This window comes from Poecilia formosa, unplaced genomic scaffold (genome assembly GCF_000485575.1).
Source record: "Poecilia formosa unplaced genomic scaffold, Poecilia_formosa-5.1.2 Scaffold322, whole genome shotgun sequence".
NCBI lineage: Eukaryota > Metazoa > Chordata > Actinopteri > Cyprinodontiformes > Poeciliidae > Poecilia > Poecilia formosa.
The window spans coordinates 321,974-339,551 of NW_006800261.1; the positions used below are offsets into that span (position 1 = coordinate 321,974).

Genomic DNA, 17,578 nt, shown 5'->3' on the forward strand with positions numbered 1-17,578 from the left:
TTGCAGATTTTTATTTTTCTTAAGCGTTTGTGGGTTTTCTTTTAGTGAATTTTGCACATGTCCCCTTTAAAAACATTAAATAAAAATGTCTTTTAGTTAAATTGATAGGTTTTAATGTTATTTCTGTAAATGTATGTGTATTTTTAACTATCTGCTCAAAAACCAACAGCCTTCTTACAATAAACTATGTTTTTCTCCGCTGTAGATGCAATTAAATTTATACTGTTTGTGTAAGTTTAAGTAATAAATGTGTTAATTTGAGCATTTTGTAATTGACATAACAGGTAATTTGAAGGGCTTACGGGTAAACAAAGGAAAGAGGTAAATAAATATGCATTAAAGACAAGAAATGCACAAAATACATCTAACATCGAATTTTAAATAAATATCTTAGTAATCTGCAGCAGACAATGTTTTAATTTTTAGGTTTTAATTTAGTTGCTTAGTTCTGCTACTGGAAACAATCATTAAAAAAAAGTCCATAAAGACTTGAGAGGTTAATATGTTACATACCCAACAAAATCTATCATTTATATGAATTTTAAATTTAAGTCGAGTCCAAAACAACACCTTCTAAAAGGTGTTTACCTCTATTTTAATATTTTCTACCAATTTTTTGTCCTTCCACTTAACTTTCCATTAAGATTCTTGGAAGCAGCACTGAAATTTTTTTTTTATTTAAAAAAACATTATTTTTGTGACAAAGTGCTTCCAACTTAGCGACTTTGACCCACACAGCAAAAGGTTTGGACACCAATATTAAATATTTTACCAATCCGAACCTGGAAAAAAAAAATCAAACTCCAGACTGTGAAAGAACGTCGTCACCAATGACGCAAGCTGAGGTTTTTCGCAGAGGCAGTGTAAACATCATAAGGAACACCAGGAGACCAACGTGTTGCATTTCAGATGGTGCTTTTATTGCAATGTGTTGCATTCCCACATTCAAAGATGTTATAGATTTGTTAGTCAAAGCATCATTTCCACAAGGTTGGCATCCTCACCTTGGAAACAAAAAGCAGAGGGACCAAATGCACGAGGTGTTTGTGTTTTGAGTGTAGTCGAGAAGTGTGTGTCGGTGTGTGTGTGTTTCTGTGTAAACTTGAGAGCAGCCACGAACATATGAATGAACAAACCTCCGAGTTTGGACTTCCAGTAGACGAAAACCAAACCAAACAAACAAAAAAAAAAAAAAAAAAAGAGTTTCGTTTGTCTTATAGCCTCCAGGGCTCTCACTCCCCTCTGGGACTGGACCCGGCCTGACACTGATTGTCTACAACATTCTCAAAGAAAAAGGTAGATTTCTTTTATTTTCACGTTACACACCTGAACGAGAGAGAGCGGGAGGGTCTGAGGGTTTTTAAAAGACTCCGAGAGAGAAAAAGAAAACATAACATGCATAAAATTCTCCCAGGTGAACACTGTCACTCATATTGTCTTGTAATAGCTGCTCTGATGCCTCTTTAAAAACAAACTTTACATGAGTTCTATATACAAAACTGGACAAAGAAATGAGTAAAATGTATATTATATATTTGTCTATATATTTATATATCTATTTATATTAATTTTTTACAAGGGAGGAAGTGGAACCTTGGTCTCTTCTCTTAAAATATCCACCCAGAGAAACAAAAGTGGTGAGAAAAAACTAAACCTTCGCTTAAGGCAGCACGTATAATACTCGACAACTGACGCCGTGGTGAGAATAGCTTCGAAAACCTGCATTAGGAATGAGCTGGAAGGAAATCCCGGTTGTTCAACAACTTTAAAAAATAAAAATAAAAAACCGCCGCAAGGACTCCCAATAAAACACAAGCAAAAACAGAGAAGACAAGCGACACGAGTGGTGCGTTGTCATTTACATCAGTGCACAATCGTTTGGACAGGTAAGAGGTAAGGTCTCACACTTCCCACTGACATAGAGAGAGAGAAAGAGAGAGAGAGAGGAAAGCAAACGCTGCTGCAGAAAACGGCCGGGAGCAGGAATGTTCAGAGTTCAAGCCAGAAAGGAGGATATTAAGAGTTCAACAGCGCAGAAAGGAGGGAGAGGATGTCACCTGAAGAAGAACAGCATAGTTGTTACAATTAACCCACAGAGAAAGCAGCTGCTGTGTACAATTTTTAGCTCGATTTTGTTTTCCCCAAAATGGCTCCAGTTCACCTGAACTTAAATTTTTACCAATAAACAGTTCTCAAAAGTCTACGAAACCCACTGAAAATGGGGCTTTTTAAAATTATTTCAACAGATTTTCTGCTTAATTCAACTGAAAAACAAACAGACCAAACAAAAACAGGTTCGTTTGTGTAAAACAACCTTGTTGCACAACTTTTGAAACTTTAATTTCAAAAAGTCTCAAAAGTTTTGAGCATTCATGTTCTGGAAACAGTTAACATGAATTTTTAAATAAATCTGATTAACCAGAAAGAAACGATAGCCAGAGCTAAATGCACAAAATACGACAGAAAGTCTCCAGTGGTAAAAACCCCTTATCCAAAATGTCAGTAGAGCTAACGCTGAAGCACTATTCCAAAATGGCATTTAGCTAACGCTCTAAATTCAACCACTCTATGTAAAAATTACACATTATATCGATCTCGGCAGGTAAAAATTGTTGTTGTACACCTGTCTACATGGTTATGCTTCAGGTAATGATTATTTGGAAAAGATTTTCTCTTGTTTCATCTAACAGTCGTTGATTAACTCTGTTGCTAATTTTGGCTAACTAACCACGGCAGGGTTTCGGTACAGCAATGCATTCTGGGTATAGAATAAGCTTCACTATCGCGGGTGGAGAACGAGAAAACTGAACTGCTCCGTAAATAATCTTCTCCACTTAAAAATAAAAGCATGATAATTAGAACACAAATGCCGAAATTTATTTAACTGAAAGTTTACAATACAGCCAAGTAAATATAAACTTTCTTAATTTATGGGAAGCTAAGTGCGCTAAATGTTTTTAAAGTTAGCTTAGCAAAGAATTAGCTCCGCCAACACCCTCATAAATAACTGAAATCCAGTAATACTTGAGACCCCCAATTATAACCTCCTACGTTAATAGTTCAAATTAGACATTTGTATGAATTAAAACTGACATCTTAAATAATTTTGGAACTGTCGCAGAAGCCGATATTGACGGCTGTATGCAAAAATGTAGCTCTGCTATTAGCACGTTAGCAGGTTAACCCAGAAGCCTCATTGCACAAACATATAATACAGAATAAGGTAATTAAAAATTTACACGGTATAAATGAAAATATGTTTTGACTTCAGAGAGACTTAGAAAACTTCTCAAGATGCTAATAAACAGAACACTACTGATTTAGGATGTGTAAACAATACAGCTTTTTAAATATTTTGTTTGTTTTTCAGATGAATACAAAACATTTGACACAACAGAAGTGGAAAAAAGTTTTGAAATTATTTATCTTGATCTAAATGTCAAACTTTATATTTTAGCTGAGTTTTGTAGACTTTCAGGAGCCACTTTATCTCCGAATGCTAATCTGATTTTAATGGCCTTTTTCACCCCGAGCGGATCCGGATATATAAAGTGCAGAATTAGATTGTATTTGCAAGTTCCTGGGATAATCTGATTAATCTACATGTGTAAAAAAAAGTCATTTATACAGTAAAAATGTGTTTTTTTTTCTCATTTAAAAAAAAAAACCCTGGTTAACAAGGTTATTGTTAATCAGCAAATATATACACGAGGCACCTCAAGTTTGGTATAAAGTATTCGGTTGAAGAATGAGACTGAAAGCTGATAGGTCATCAAACACGGGTTTGTTTTCTTCTTTAAATGAATGGCTTAGTGTTGCTCCAGTGTAACTTCTACATTACAAATGAGGAAATGCTTGTTTAGGTAAGGTGCATAGCTAATGGTTGCAATGTTTATTTTGTTTCCTGTAAACACGTGATAGCACTTCGGGCTCAAAAAGACGGCATTGGCAGAGTCTAAACTGAGCAAACTTTGGGACATCACAGGGTTTCAACGCTGATAGGCCACTCTGAAAAGACGGAAACGAGCATGCAGAAGAACCGGAAACGAAGAAGAGCCGCTACATTATGTGTTGTCCAGTGACGATGAGGTTTGCATATGAAATCCATCAAACGCGTTGAAGCTTTGGTCAAATTTTTTTTTGTTTCGTTTTTTTACTACTGACGGAGGCAGAAAATGACAAAAATACCCAAACGGATCAGTCAGAAACTCAACGCTTCCCCTGAAAACCAAGGCTCCACTCTCCCAGCTCTGCTTAAACCTTCTATCAACAGAGAAAATTAAATAATATGGCCTTTTTTCTTTTAAATTAACCCGTACAAAAAGCCAGTCCACACCGCTTCTCTCTCTCTCTCTCTTTCTCTCTCTCTCTCTTTCTCTCAATAAAATCACATTCAGCAGTCGCTTTAAAAAATAAAAACAAACCATTCTCTGGCATAGTTTATCTGAATAAAACACCCACAGGTAACTGTGCAGGGTCTGAAAGAGTCAAAAAGAGAAACCGAACATGACATCTTCGTCTGTTTCCATCTCAGAGAACACCAGATATACAGTATTAATCGCTTACACACACACACACACACACACACACACACACACACACACACTCTTCATGTACAAACATACATCATCTTTAAAACAAAAAATAAGAAGGTAGAAAAATAAAAACATGACAGAGGCGAGTAGTTATTTACCACAAACTCGGAGCTAGTTGTTTTTCTGTTGATTCTGAACAAATATGCATTCACATTTCTGTTATATACATTAACATCATGAGACAAACGTTAAAAACCCGATACCAGCGAACTGTAGTGAGGAAAGAGGGACTGCTTTTTGTTTTGTTTTTTTGCACTGAAAGGCTGTTGCATAATGAAACATTTCACCTTTTTGTTTTTGGGTGTGTTTTGGCTTGTTTCTGTTGCAGAAAGAGCTGCTGAGTGTCTCCTTTTATTGTCCGGACTGTAGAGGAAACCGTTTCCATTTGGGAATGCCTTTTCCATGCAGGAAAGAGGAAGAGGAGCAATGCTGTGTGTGGGGAAATATCTCTGTGGTTTAATAAAACGACACAATTGGGGGTGTGATGTGGTGGCGAAGGGGTTTTAAGCACAACCCTCATATGGAGGCCTTAGTCCTCAAAGCAGCTGTCGCAGGTTCGATTCCCGGCCTTGGCGACCTTTGCTGCATGTCTTCCCCTTCTCTCATTACCCACTTTCCTGTCAATTAACTATCAAATAAAGGCCACTAGAGCAAAAAAAAAAATATATATAAAATTTCCATTCAGATGTGTGCACAAAATAAAAACATTTTAGCTGCAATTTGCCAGTAAAATCAGCTTCTTCATCATTTCAGAACTTGAATTTAAATGTTTTGCAAATGAGGGCCGACATTTTGAAATCTTTTAAAAACACAGAAAATATAAATTAATCTCTGGGTGACATCTGGAAAACCATTAACGGGTTCCCCAGTTACTAGCTTCTTTTTTGTTGAATAAAAATGCATTAATTGGATGAAAAATTAAGTAGGGATCAAATGCAATTTACCTAATAAGTTATTTTGTCTGGTAATCAGTAGCTGGGTTTCCATTACAAATGTGAGCAAAACTTTCTAAATATTCCGCTAATGTCAAAAAACACCATTTTGCAATTGCCGTGTTTCTATTAAATGAGAAATGCAATTTAAATCACATGTGAATAATTATATTAAAAGATAAAACCCTGACGCCGTTTCTCATCTAGGACAAGAAGAGTCCAACTTTAGCTTGAGTTCAGAGTTTCCTGTTTATTATTCATCAATATAAACACATCTGAGGTAAAACATTGATCGATATTAAGTCTACTTCATCCCAAAAAATTGTCAAAATTTTAACACAGGAACATTTCTGTTGTTTTGCTGAATTATTTTAAGTCAAAAGTTTTATTTGGGTTGATTTGAATGGTTTGAAATAGACAAAAGTGCAAAGTGATTTCCGCATCACACAGCATCGCTGGAGGAGTTAGCAAGTGGAATGTCGACTTGAAATATGATCGTTATGTAAGTTTTGCATAATATTTCAGGGTTTAAAAGCCGTAATTCACCTAATTATCATCAGAAATAAGTTGGAATTGGAGTAAAAGTTTATTTTTTATCGAGTGAATGTGACGCCTCTCGCCTCCAATCCATCGGGAGAGAAAGGGAGAGAAAGAATAATTCACTCATTTTCCACTGGATGCTTCCTAATTCATCTCAGTATAAAACAAAAACTGCATTTTTTTCCTACTTCTGCAACAATTTAGCATATTTAAAGGCAACGTCTCAGCAGGGATGTTTTTATATAACAAAAAGTGGATTTTCTTCCTTATTTTCAATCCTTATGTTTGTTATGACTTTGAGAGACAGTGTATGACCGATCAACAGTAGTCAATAGAAAACTGTACATGTGAGCAGCCAGCGGAGTGACGTCATCAGAGGTGGAGGGAGATGAACTCCCGATTGGATGAACACGGTTTAACCAGGAGGAAAGCTCCACTCGAATTCCTGACATCTTTAAATTAATCACCAATCACAAATCTCTGTTAGGAAGTTTATCGCTAAAGCCTCTACTTAAATTTCATTATATATGGGAACAATAACGGAAAGCGCGTCATTTGCTGCGGCACGGGGCAGCAAACGACGCGACTTTAGCTATTATTTTAATTTTTATACAACGGTTACAAACAAATGTGCTGTTTTTTTTGTACAAAAACAGGAGAAAGCAAAAATAAAAATGGCTAACTAGCTCCCTGGAAAATAAAACTATTTATGTTTGGGAAAAAAAAAAAAAGGGAGCCACTAATAACTAATTTTTTTCAAAGTCAAATCGCTTAAAATTTCACATTTTTAGAAGCTGGAATAACTTCCTCCTCCACTGCAACATGTAGCTGTGTCACAATATGTCAAAATAAAATCTCAAAAATGAGCAGACATTATTACAACTTATTTAAATCTAATAAAAACAAAAAAAAATAAATGGATCGAATCAAATTATACATTTTTCTTTTTCTGAGTATTCAATTAATTACATTTCTTTTTATCTCATAAGGAAAGCAGTTACAAGATAATAGGTTAGCTCACCCCCAAAGTCTTTGTCCTTCTGTAATGTACAAATACTACCCGCCTGCATGATGCATGTGGCAAACAACACTGATAGGCTGAGAGGAACCGTGAAGACACAAAGAGAATGAGGAGGAGAGGAAGAACCCTGCCGGGCTTCTGGATTCACATCTGCTGAGGTGAGGCTAAAATGTGATGGACAAGACAGTTAAATAATCATAACAGTCTGTTTTTATACTCTGACAGAAATAAAAAATAAAGAAAGACATCTAAGTTCAAAACTGAGCAGCATCCCCTCTGACTCCCATCCATCTGTCCGTCCCGGTTGGTGTCAAAGCTTGTTCTGGAGGTCGTAATGATGATGATGATGATGACGGAGAGAGAGCAGATTTTTTTTTAAACAACCCAAAACATAACAAATAAAACCAGAATAGAAAAAAAAAAGAAGAAGCAGAGCTTGGGAGAAACTCGCACTTCCACCAGGCACTGCAGCAGATAGAGAGGACCAGAACCAGAACCAGCTGATACTGAGCATCTATCCCACAATGCCGCTGAGGTCTGAAACCTTAACATTCCCACATCGCTGAGAGAGAAAGAGACGAACAGAAACGACACAAACAAAGGGAGATCAAAAGCCAGAGGTGCTGCTGATGTGCGGGCGTTCCCGCCATCAAGACAGAAAAACAGAAAGAGAGAGAGAAAGAAAGGAAGAGAGAAAGAGAGAAAGAGAAAGAAAGAAAGAAAAAGACAAAGAAAGAAAGAAAGAAAAAGAGAAAAAGAGAGAAGGAAAGAAAGAAAGAGAGAAAGAAAGAAAAAGAGAAAGAAAGAAAGGAAGAGGAGGTCGGCCCTGATTTGACAGTGACGAAAACTTGGCAAATCTACAATGACGTCGCAGTTGTTTTGTCTTGGGTCAGGAAGCAGGAAGTAGGTCACCGAGAAATGAGCAGCAAGACAACACTGCCTTTAATAGGCTGAGGCAGACAGACAGGTTGTCAGACAGATTAGACAGGCAGGTTTAAATAACACCGCTGCTCCTTTAAGTTCTGGCCCGGTGAAGTGACCAGGCCCCTCCACCGACACCCGCCGACTCCGTCCGTCCGACAGGTGAGACGGAGACAGCGATGGGTCTGGTGCGCCGGCCTCCAAAGCAGCGGCGGCGGTAAAGAACAGTGGGAGGGAGCAGGAGAGCCAACGGGATGGGGCGGGCGTCACTCAGTGAGGAGCTGCTGGAGGAGGCTCTTCTGCTGGGCCTGGCTGGTCTGCGAGCCCTGGGGAACGGGGCCCTTCTGGGGAGCCGCGGCCCCCATCGAGCCCTGGTTCAGGTAGGAGTCGCTGCTGACGAGGTTCACCGTGCACTGGACGTCAGCAAACACCTGGACCTGCTGCACCTGCAGACACAGGCGCAAAGAGCTGAAAAGGAGGCTTCATGGATGGACAAGGAACCATCATCATATCCCCTACTCCAACGTCTCTCTGCCCAGACAGACATTAAAGGCAGCAAAAGTAGAGCTAGCTAACAACTGATGCTATCATCAAGGACATGCTACTATTGCATTTTGCCTCTGCTGCCTGGATATTATGAAATACTTTTTAATTTGAATCGACCATATCCCCTACTCCAACGTCTCTCTGCCCAGACAGACATTAAAGGAGGGGCAGCAAATCTAATGCAGTGGATTATCAGTGCTTGCCAACAACTGATGGTGTCATCCAGACTTGTTAAATATCATCAACGCTGCTCTGAAGTTGAGCTGGTAGCATGCCATTACAGTTACAAACTGTAAGCGTTGCTACGACTCTTCAGTTAGAGTCGTAGCAACGCTGATCGCAGCACAGCTTCACCATCTACAACCACTTTTTGAATTTACTCGAATGTTATGAGTTGCAACAACGTTTAATTTCCAACTGGAATAAATTACGTATTTTTGAAGCTGAATTGACCATATCCCTTACTCCAACATCTTTCTAACCATCAGCGTGTAGGTCTCACCAACCTGCTGTTCGCTGCACACTGAGCTGGCGTTGCTGAGGTTACTGTTGCTCATCCCAACCGCCTGTCCCATGGGAGGTAAAGAGCTGACGCCGCCTGTGCCTCCAGCCATGGAGACGGTGATGCTCATGTTGTTGTACACCCCCTGCTGGCCAAACGCCTGTCCTGCACTCTGTCCTGACTGACTGAACAGGCTGTAGGACAAGAAAGGAGTTCAGACCCAATGTAATACAAGCTATAAATTGATGAGAAAAGCATCGATAATGAGAGCGAGTCCTTACCCGCCCAGGCCTGTCTGCTGCCAGCTCTTCATGTCTGGTGACTGGTAGCCAGGAGTTGGTGCCTGCTGAAGCAGGGGACTCTGGGAGGTGGAGTTCTGAGGTGATAACAATGGGCTTGTGGGGCTCATCTCAGGAGGAAATGGGGGGTCTTGTTGCACCGCAGCTGTGGAAAAGAAACCGTTTCATCACAAAACTGGAATCCAGCTGTTTTAAAAGTGATGTAAAGCTGTTTATAAAATATATCTTCATTGTGTCTGGAACTTATTTTTTTTCTTTTAAGATATATCTCCATCTCAAAATATCAAAACATTTTCAGAATCAAATCTCAGACTCTGTGGAGGATTTTCAAAGTGTAAATGCAATATTTAACTTTTTAAGACATTTAAAAGCATATAGGCTGTAAATATGGAGGCTGAAGAAACATGAAATAAGAATGGATAGATGCAAAAAAGTGCTCAAACAGAGGAATAGAGGAATGGATAAAGGATAGATAGAAGGACATGAATGTTGGACAAAAGGAAAGAAAGAAAGATGAATATCAGAAAAAAGAAAGCAACAAAGACAAATATCTGACAAAAGAATAGAAAGGAACACATGAAAATTGGACAAAAGGGTTGCTAGACGACTACTGGACAGATGTATGTTAGACGAGTTTGGATGAAGGGATGAATGAAGCGATGGATGGATGTATGAAATGGTCTGTAAACCATCTTTTCCCATGTTTTGTCTTCAGACCTTAACCCATTAGATGAACCCTGAACTCCTCAACTTTTCTAATATCCCAGCTTCCTTGAACTCACCAGACCCTCCAAACTGCTGAAACAGCCCCTGCTGCATCGTCGGGTTCCCGGCGCCATCAAACTGGCCCTGTAAGCCACCCAGCAGCGCCTGGTTGCTCAGGGGCCCCCTGGCGGACATCTTGGTGTCCAACGGGGCCCCCGGCGCGGCGCTGAAGTGACTCGGTGAGGTAGGGGTGCTGCCCGCCATCGGGGCGAACCCCGGCGGGAAGCTGAACTGCTGCTGAGACGTCGTCGGGGGGCCCTTGGGTGCCCTGGGGGTTCCCGGGCCCCCGGCCGGCGCGCCCGCCACCATGTTCTGTCTCATGAGCCTGACCTTGTGCTGGAGGAGCTGCTGCTGCTGCCGGTGGTGGATGCTGTACAGTTCCCTCTGACGCTGCGCCAGCATCTGGGCGTTCAGCGGCGGCTGCTAAAGCAATTTACAACACAACAAATTCAGCTTCTACAAACCTAATTTGTCCCAAACGTCATTGCACTGCAAAACACAAAATATTGCAAAGTAATTTTGATCAAGTTTGTAGAGAAAATATCAGAATAAATTTCAAATGAGACAAAAGCAACTTAAAAGTAACTTTCCAGCAAGATATAGGAGGTTGTTTTAAGTCGATAAGAGGAGAAAGTTCAAACTACCATCATATCCCCTACTCCAACATCTCTCATCTCACTTAGAGGGGCAGCAAAAGCAAATAAGGTGGATTAGCAGTGCTTGCCAACAGCTGATACTGTCATCACAGACATGCTACTATTGAATTTCACCTCTGCTTCTCAGATATTATAAATTATTTTTAATTTGAACTGAACATATCCCCTACTCCAACATCTCTCTGCAAAGACAGAGATTTAAATAGCAGCATCAAAAGCAGATGAGTTGGATTAGCAGAGTTTGCCAACAGGACAGTTGAATTTTGCCTCTGTTACCCAGATATTATAAATTATATTTGAATTGACCATATTCTCAAAAATAAATAAGTTTACATTGTAATCAACATTTAACGCTGGAACTGGAAGAAATTCTAAATATCCAAAATAAATAAACAAAACAACAGAAACAACAAATAAAATGAAGAAAAAAATCAAGCTCTTCTGCCTTCTTGCAGAGCTAACTAGAAACAACCAATCAGAGCCAGGAGGCGGGTCTTAGCGCTGTCAATTACCCTCCATCCCTTGCTCTCTGCTACACTGCAGCTAGCAGAGTGAGTTGTGAATGCTAAGGCTAGTTAACATGGCCACTAATGACGACGGATAAACACTGTGTTGTTTCTACACCATCAAACATTTAGCTGCAATGGTGTGGCTTTTATTTTTTAAAGAGATAAAGTCCTGACTGACCTGTGAGGACATCTGGGGTAGCTGGATTGCCTGTCGGACCCCCATGTTCACTTGCTGGGGTCCTCCTGGGAATGAATTCATGGCTGCCAGCCGGTTCTGGAGCTGGAAATAAAAAGAAAGAAGAAATTTGTCTATTAAAGGTGAACTATTTTGCTTCATTGAACAGATTATTATAGGTCTCTGGGATAAACAAAACATTTTACATTTACATTTTTTTGCACAAACTCATACTCAGATAAGATTTCAATCTGGTTAGTTCTGCATATTTTAAGCTGTTTTAGGGCTCTGTCACTTTAAATCAAAATAAGCTGCAGCTGGACACGCCCCCCCAAACTCAAAGTTTACACTCACAGGTGAAAATGGTTGCCAACAGAGGCAGAATTATACAACCGTAGATGCTTGAAAAGCAGAAGTGGAGCTTCCTGCACAAACAACCTCCTTCCATCCAGAAACCCAGCAGAAAAACCAGCTGACCAAACATGCTGGAGCTCTGCTGGGGTTGCTAGGTGGCAGGCGGAAGTCTTGCATCTTTTTCTTCAACTCCACAATAACATCACATAAAATCCACATAGAATACCATAAAGTTTTAGGTTGTAAAGTGACAAAATGTGAAACGACAGAAGAAGTATGAAGACTTTAGGAAGTAAGTTTACTCGGACGCCTTCGTTTAGAAGCAAAAAAGTAGGAAAATCTTACAGGAAGTTCACTGCCAGGAAAACAAAAGCATTTATTACCAAAGATGGCTCTGTGTTTGTTTTATAAGCAGCAGAAAACCAATGGAAGTATAAAAACATGCTAAATGTGAAGTTTGCATAATAGGTCGTCTTAAAAATAAATAAGTGAAGAGTCTGACAGGATGAGATGGATATTTGTGAGGCGGGAAGCGGCGCGCTCTCTAAGAGCTTCTTAATCAATATGAGGAGAAGAACGGAGTCTCGTCATGATGAAGTGTGACTGAGACGGACGCAAAGGGCAGCAAATCAATACCACTGAAAGAAGTACGAGTGTTTCTGTCTGACTCTCGTTACGGATAACACTTTGTCCTTTTGTTAACAGCACTACAACCGTAAATAAATTACATCCATAATGTTTCTATGCATTAGGCACAGAAGTGACTCAAGACATTAAAAGCACTGAATCGATAGCCGCAGCATCAGCAGCGACAATCTCACCTGCTGCGGGCCCTGCAGTCTCTGCTGCAGCTGCAGCCGCAGCTGGTTGGGCGGCAGCCGCAGCTGGGGGCCCATTCCCTGCGGCCTGGTCAAGCCGGGCCTCAGCCCCATGGGGAAAGCCCCGCGGGGGGCTCCGAATGTCACGCCCTGCTGCCCCACCGCGGCCAGCTCTGGAGGAAACGGAGCCTGTGAAGCTGGGGGGAACTGGGAGGTGTAGGTAGGCGGTTTGGGCTCCATGGAAACCGGGGTGGCAGTGGGTTGCTGGGGTGGCAAATTTTGGGGAAAAGGGTCAAAGCAGGCGCCCTACGAGGGGGGAAAAGCCATTTATTATGATTAAACCATGTCTTCAACTGCTACATTGAAAGAATTAAGAAAAAAACAGAATAAAGTCAAAGATTTACGCCAGGAAATAAGTTGTAAACACATGAAACTGACTGAAAAAGCCACAAAAAAATCTTAGATTTGGGTTCTGTCCAGGTGACAGAAGGCTGGCTTTGTAACCGTCTTTATGTGGCTCTGAAGGTTCAGAGATTTCGGGCCTGATCTCTAGTTTCTTGATGCAATAGCTGAAGCAGTTTGCTGACACTTTAGGTAAATTATCTTCCTGCTCAGATTAAATGGAGGAAGATTGAAAAATCTCTAAAAGATGTTTTCTGCCATTTAGGCATGTTGGTTATTCTAACTGACTTAAAACAAGTTTAGCCTGATTTAACTTCAGACAGTGAGAAAAAAAATGAATCTGTCTGTTTATGAGGCATATGAACTGTTTCAGTTTGGCCTCTAATCAAATATTAGACTGAATTTTGCTACCAAACTGTTTGAATATCAAGAATATTATGCAGAAATCAAAACCTTGAAGACATCTAACTGAAAATCAGGCATTTTCAAGGATTTTAACCACCGGTACAAACCCTGAAGCCGACCCTCTGTGGCTTAAAGAAACCTAACAAAAACCCACTTCCCAAAGTTTTTATTTCCTCCATTTTCTGCATCATTTCCAGCCAGTCCAAGGCGTTTACTGGGTTACCTGAACCAGTTTGTCGATACCCAGGGCCTTGTCCAGTTCGGCCAGTTCGCTCTCGTCCGTCCCGCTCAGGAAGGACACGAGCTGCTCGATCAGAGCCTTCTCATCGTTTCGGGCTTCAGGTGTGGTCGGAGGGCCCAGCTCTTCGTCCAGCGTGCCCGGCACACGCTGTCTGCTCCGGGAAACACAATCAGATTACATCATGCAGCCTAAAACTAGCTAAAAATCATTAGAGTTCAACATCATCAGCACACAAATGATAAGACACTTCAGAAAAACACATGATTATTTGGCCCAATGAGGGAAAATACACCAAAAAGGAGAATAAGTCCGAAAATAAAATCCTGTGGTTAAGTCTGGTTTATTTGTGTAACAAACCGGAATAAAACTAATGATATTCCAGTTATTAATGAAAGGCAGCTCTAAACAAATGGGTTCTCTAGCTTTGATTTCAAGAAACTCAGTGTTTTGGCTGTTTTACAGTTTTCTGGAAGTTTGTTCCAGATCTGTGGTGCATAGAAGCTAAATGCTGCCTCTCCATGTTTGGTTCTGGGGATGCAGAGCAGAATCAGAACCAGAAGACCTGAGCGGTCTGGATGGTTGAACAGCATTATGCTTGATTTTATAGCACAATTTTATAGCACTATGTTGTCTTCAGTTACTATACAAATGCTGCATATTAAAGATGATTTAAGATATTGAAGTTGTAGTTTAACACACTGAAATTGAGCCTCTGTCTCTTTAAGAAACTGCTGCTCTTTCTGAAGCTCTGCCTCCAGGAAGTCGTCACAAAACGGCTCCTTTATTAACCATTTTAATAACATTTTTCCAAACGTTCTGAGAAGTAGCGCCTATAACGAGCTCAGCAGATGGGCAGCTTTTTGCTAATTGCTGCTGGCTAGTCTGAAGGAGCTGAGTGGGGGAATCATGTGGGAGGGCTGCTCTGTGAGGCTAAAGCTTTGAAACTGTTTCTCTAGATCTTTCTAAGAAATCATAATGTAGAGTCGAGTATCATCTGGATAGCTGTGATAGCTAATCTTATTACTTTTTATAATCTGAGTTAGTGGGAGCATGTAGGTATTAAATAAGGGGCGTCCAAGAAAGAACCTTGGGGAACGCCACATGTAATTATGTTCATAATTTAAGTTTGAACCACCTGAGTACTTTGACCAGAGAGTCACTTCAACAACATGGTGAACAGTGTCGAGTGTCAAAGTGGATGGACATTCAGAAGCTACTTAACGTTGATCAACATTGAATGTTCAGGCAGAAACGTTGGAGTAAAACTCCTCCAGAGACAAACATGTAACTTAAAATACTGCAGCAAACTGTAGCACTTACTCTTGTGGCGAAGCTAAGGAGGGTTGTAAAGGAGTCCCATGTCCATCAAAAGACAAAGTGTCAGTCAGAGCCAGAGGCTGGAACTGGGAATCTCCCACATCCATCTTCGTCAGCCCTGGAGAGGAATTTAATAACTTTATCTGGTGGTAAGATCTGGCTGTCAGACTCAAGTATGTAACAGATGACAGAACTGGCAAAGAAAGTGCAAGTTTTTCTTCATTTGATATCAGCTAAATTGTGTTTTTATTGTTGTTTTTATCGTTTTAACTGGTTCTCTTCTGTACCAGTACTCGGAGCAAAAGGGTTGATGACTTCGGTCTCTGGAAAGGGGCTGCTATCCTTGGGGGTCTGGAAGAGGTCTCCCTGTTGTTGGCTTGGAGTGGCAGGGTTGCAAAAATCAAACGATTGCTGTGTCTGGAGGCTGCAGCCTGAGGTCGGGACGCCGTCAACAAGTCCTGAAACCGGAACACAAAGGTCAAGAGGCCACATCGGTTCTGTTTAGTCCCCTTTAATCCAACTCTGGTTCGTTTGCCGAGAAAGTCTGGTTCATTTGGGGAGGTGTGAATGCTAACTGAACTCTGATGTGGACCAAAAGGCAAACTCTGATGGGGTTCGAATGCCAAGTGAACTGGAAACCGCTCCATAAGCAGAAAGCAAACAATAGCACAGTGCATTCTGGGTAAATGCAACCAAAACAGACCGGTTAGCCTAGCGCCAGCGGGAGAAATGTCTCATGGTGTTTGACCAAAATCAAAAGATCTGATGGCATTTCATTTTGGGTTTCACTTCATGAAGAACGAAGTTGCACTCATTGTCGTCTTCAGAGATTTTTATGTCGTTTCCTTCAGTGCAGCGCCCCCACAGGCAAGGAGGGGAACAGGTTTTTAATTAGTTTGGATTGTTTGACTTAGTGCAGAGTGAAAACAAATGACGCCAGCTAAAAATTTAACAAATGATGCAGTTTTGTTCCCCAAAAATTATTTTAAAGATCTAAAATGAGTAAATATTAATTTTCTGGGGGGAAAAAATAAAAAAAATAAAATAAAAAACAAACAAAAAAAAGTCAGACCACTTTAACTGCTTGACTTCACATTTTGCTGACCTTTGACACAAAGTGAGTACCTCTGTTCGGAGTCCCTGGCGGCTCCCTCTTCACATTTACGTTGCGGGGAGTGCAGGCCTCACCGGGCTGCAGGTGAGTGGGGGACTGCAGCTTGACCTGGTGGGACGGGGAGTGCAGCTGAGGCGACGGGGACTGCAGCTGGGGGACAGACTGCGGCTGGGACAGGGGCGACTGGAGGTGAGGCACCGGGGACTGGAGCGGAGCCGGGAGCTGCGTGGAGGGAGAGTGGAGCTGGGCGCCGCCTCCGCCGGGATTCACCGACTCCTCGCTGCCCTGCTTGGCTCCGAGCGGACCTCTGAGGCCGGGCAGGAGCTGGCTGAGCGCGTCCGGATCAGCAGGTCCAACAGATAACTACAGGCAGGAGGAAACAGAGCTAAACATCTGGACAGGTGGGAAAGTGGCAACGCTTTATTTAGAGGGGTGAGCCTGACATGAAGGAGTCTCTGTGAATGTTTATTATTGTTGTCATGAGGTTTCATTGAATAAACACTGAACTTTTAATTCAACTTTGGATTAAAAATGTAATTGAAAACAGAATATTGCAAAGCTGACCGTTTTAATGCAACTTTGCATTAAAAGTGCCATTATTTAACAAATAATACAAAGTTTACACTTTTAATATATTTTAAATGCAACTTTTAATTCAACTTTGCATTTAAAATGTAATCAATTACAGAATATTGCAAAGTTGATACTTTTAATGGAATTTTGCATCAAAAAAGTTTATTTACCAAAGTTATTCACAGAATAATACAAAGTTTACAATTTTAAAATACTTTTAATGCAAGTTTCAATGAAACTTTGCCAAAAAAAAAGTAATAATTAACCAAATAATGCAAAGTTGACACTGTCAGTTTTATGCACACGGCTTCAAATAAAGTGTTACCATGTGAGTGTGACGGACGGGCTTCTAAAGTCCAAGAAAATAAACAATCGACTTTGTTTTTATGGAAACATCCCAGAAGGAAACGTTTCTGTCAGTCGCAGCCTTTCTGTAAACTCTTTAAACGGAAAAATGACGCGTCATGCCGTCATAAACTGGATCCAGACACAAACAGGAAGTTGTGCCGTTTAGTCTGATTTAGTGGCTGCTGATATCGTTTTATGAATGAACTGCTGCTTCTTTCTGATCTACAGGAAATATAAACCTTTCCAGAGATTGAATCCTGTATCTTATAGAGCATCAATAAACACAGAGTGAACAATTTCAAGTCTTTATTTGTTGTCATTTTATGATTAACTCTTATAAATGATGAAAACTTAATTCCAATTTTGGTCGATACCAATTCTTCTGTCTGGAATGTCGGTGAATATAGCAAGAAAGTGGCTGAGTTGGCGACAGTGGGGTGACTGCTGTTAGCTGGAAACATGCAGACATGACACGTCAGCCACACGTCTCCCACTGCAGAGCAGAAGACAACAGTGGTTCATTTTTAGACTTCTGCCAAAGTAGA

At 40.7% G+C, this 17,578-nt stretch overlaps 1 protein-coding gene across 3 annotated transcripts in view; it reads right to left on the bottom strand.

Annotated features, from left to right (window-relative positions):
* Positions 1-8,004: 8,004 nt before the first annotated feature.
* Positions 8,005-17,578, bottom strand: part of ncoa1 (nuclear receptor coactivator 1) — a 39,034-nt gene continuing 29,460 nt past the window's right edge. Inside the window, exons 13-22 of one of the 3 annotated variants that reach the window (XM_016661308.1) lie at positions 16,124-16,475; positions 15,286-15,456; positions 15,002-15,116; positions 13,664-13,832; positions 12,637-12,939; positions 11,465-11,566; positions 10,139-10,541; positions 9,339-9,501; positions 9,062-9,251; positions 8,005-8,455 (exon numbers count right to left, since the gene is read on the bottom strand). In XM_016661308.1, coding sequence (XP_016516794.1) covers positions 8,276-8,455; positions 9,062-9,251; positions 9,339-9,501; positions 10,139-10,541; positions 11,465-11,566; positions 12,637-12,939; positions 13,664-13,832; positions 15,002-15,116; positions 15,286-15,456; positions 16,124-16,475 — 2,148 coding nt within the window. In that variant the 3' untranslated portion in view covers positions 8,005-8,275. Of the gene's footprint in view, positions 8,456-9,061; positions 9,252-9,338; positions 9,502-10,138; positions 10,545-11,464; positions 11,567-12,636; positions 12,940-13,663; positions 13,833-15,001; positions 15,117-15,285; positions 15,463-16,123; positions 16,476-17,578 lie in introns of all 3 variants that reach the window. The other 2 variants (XM_007573261.2, XM_016661307.1) reach the window with 2 other exon arrangements.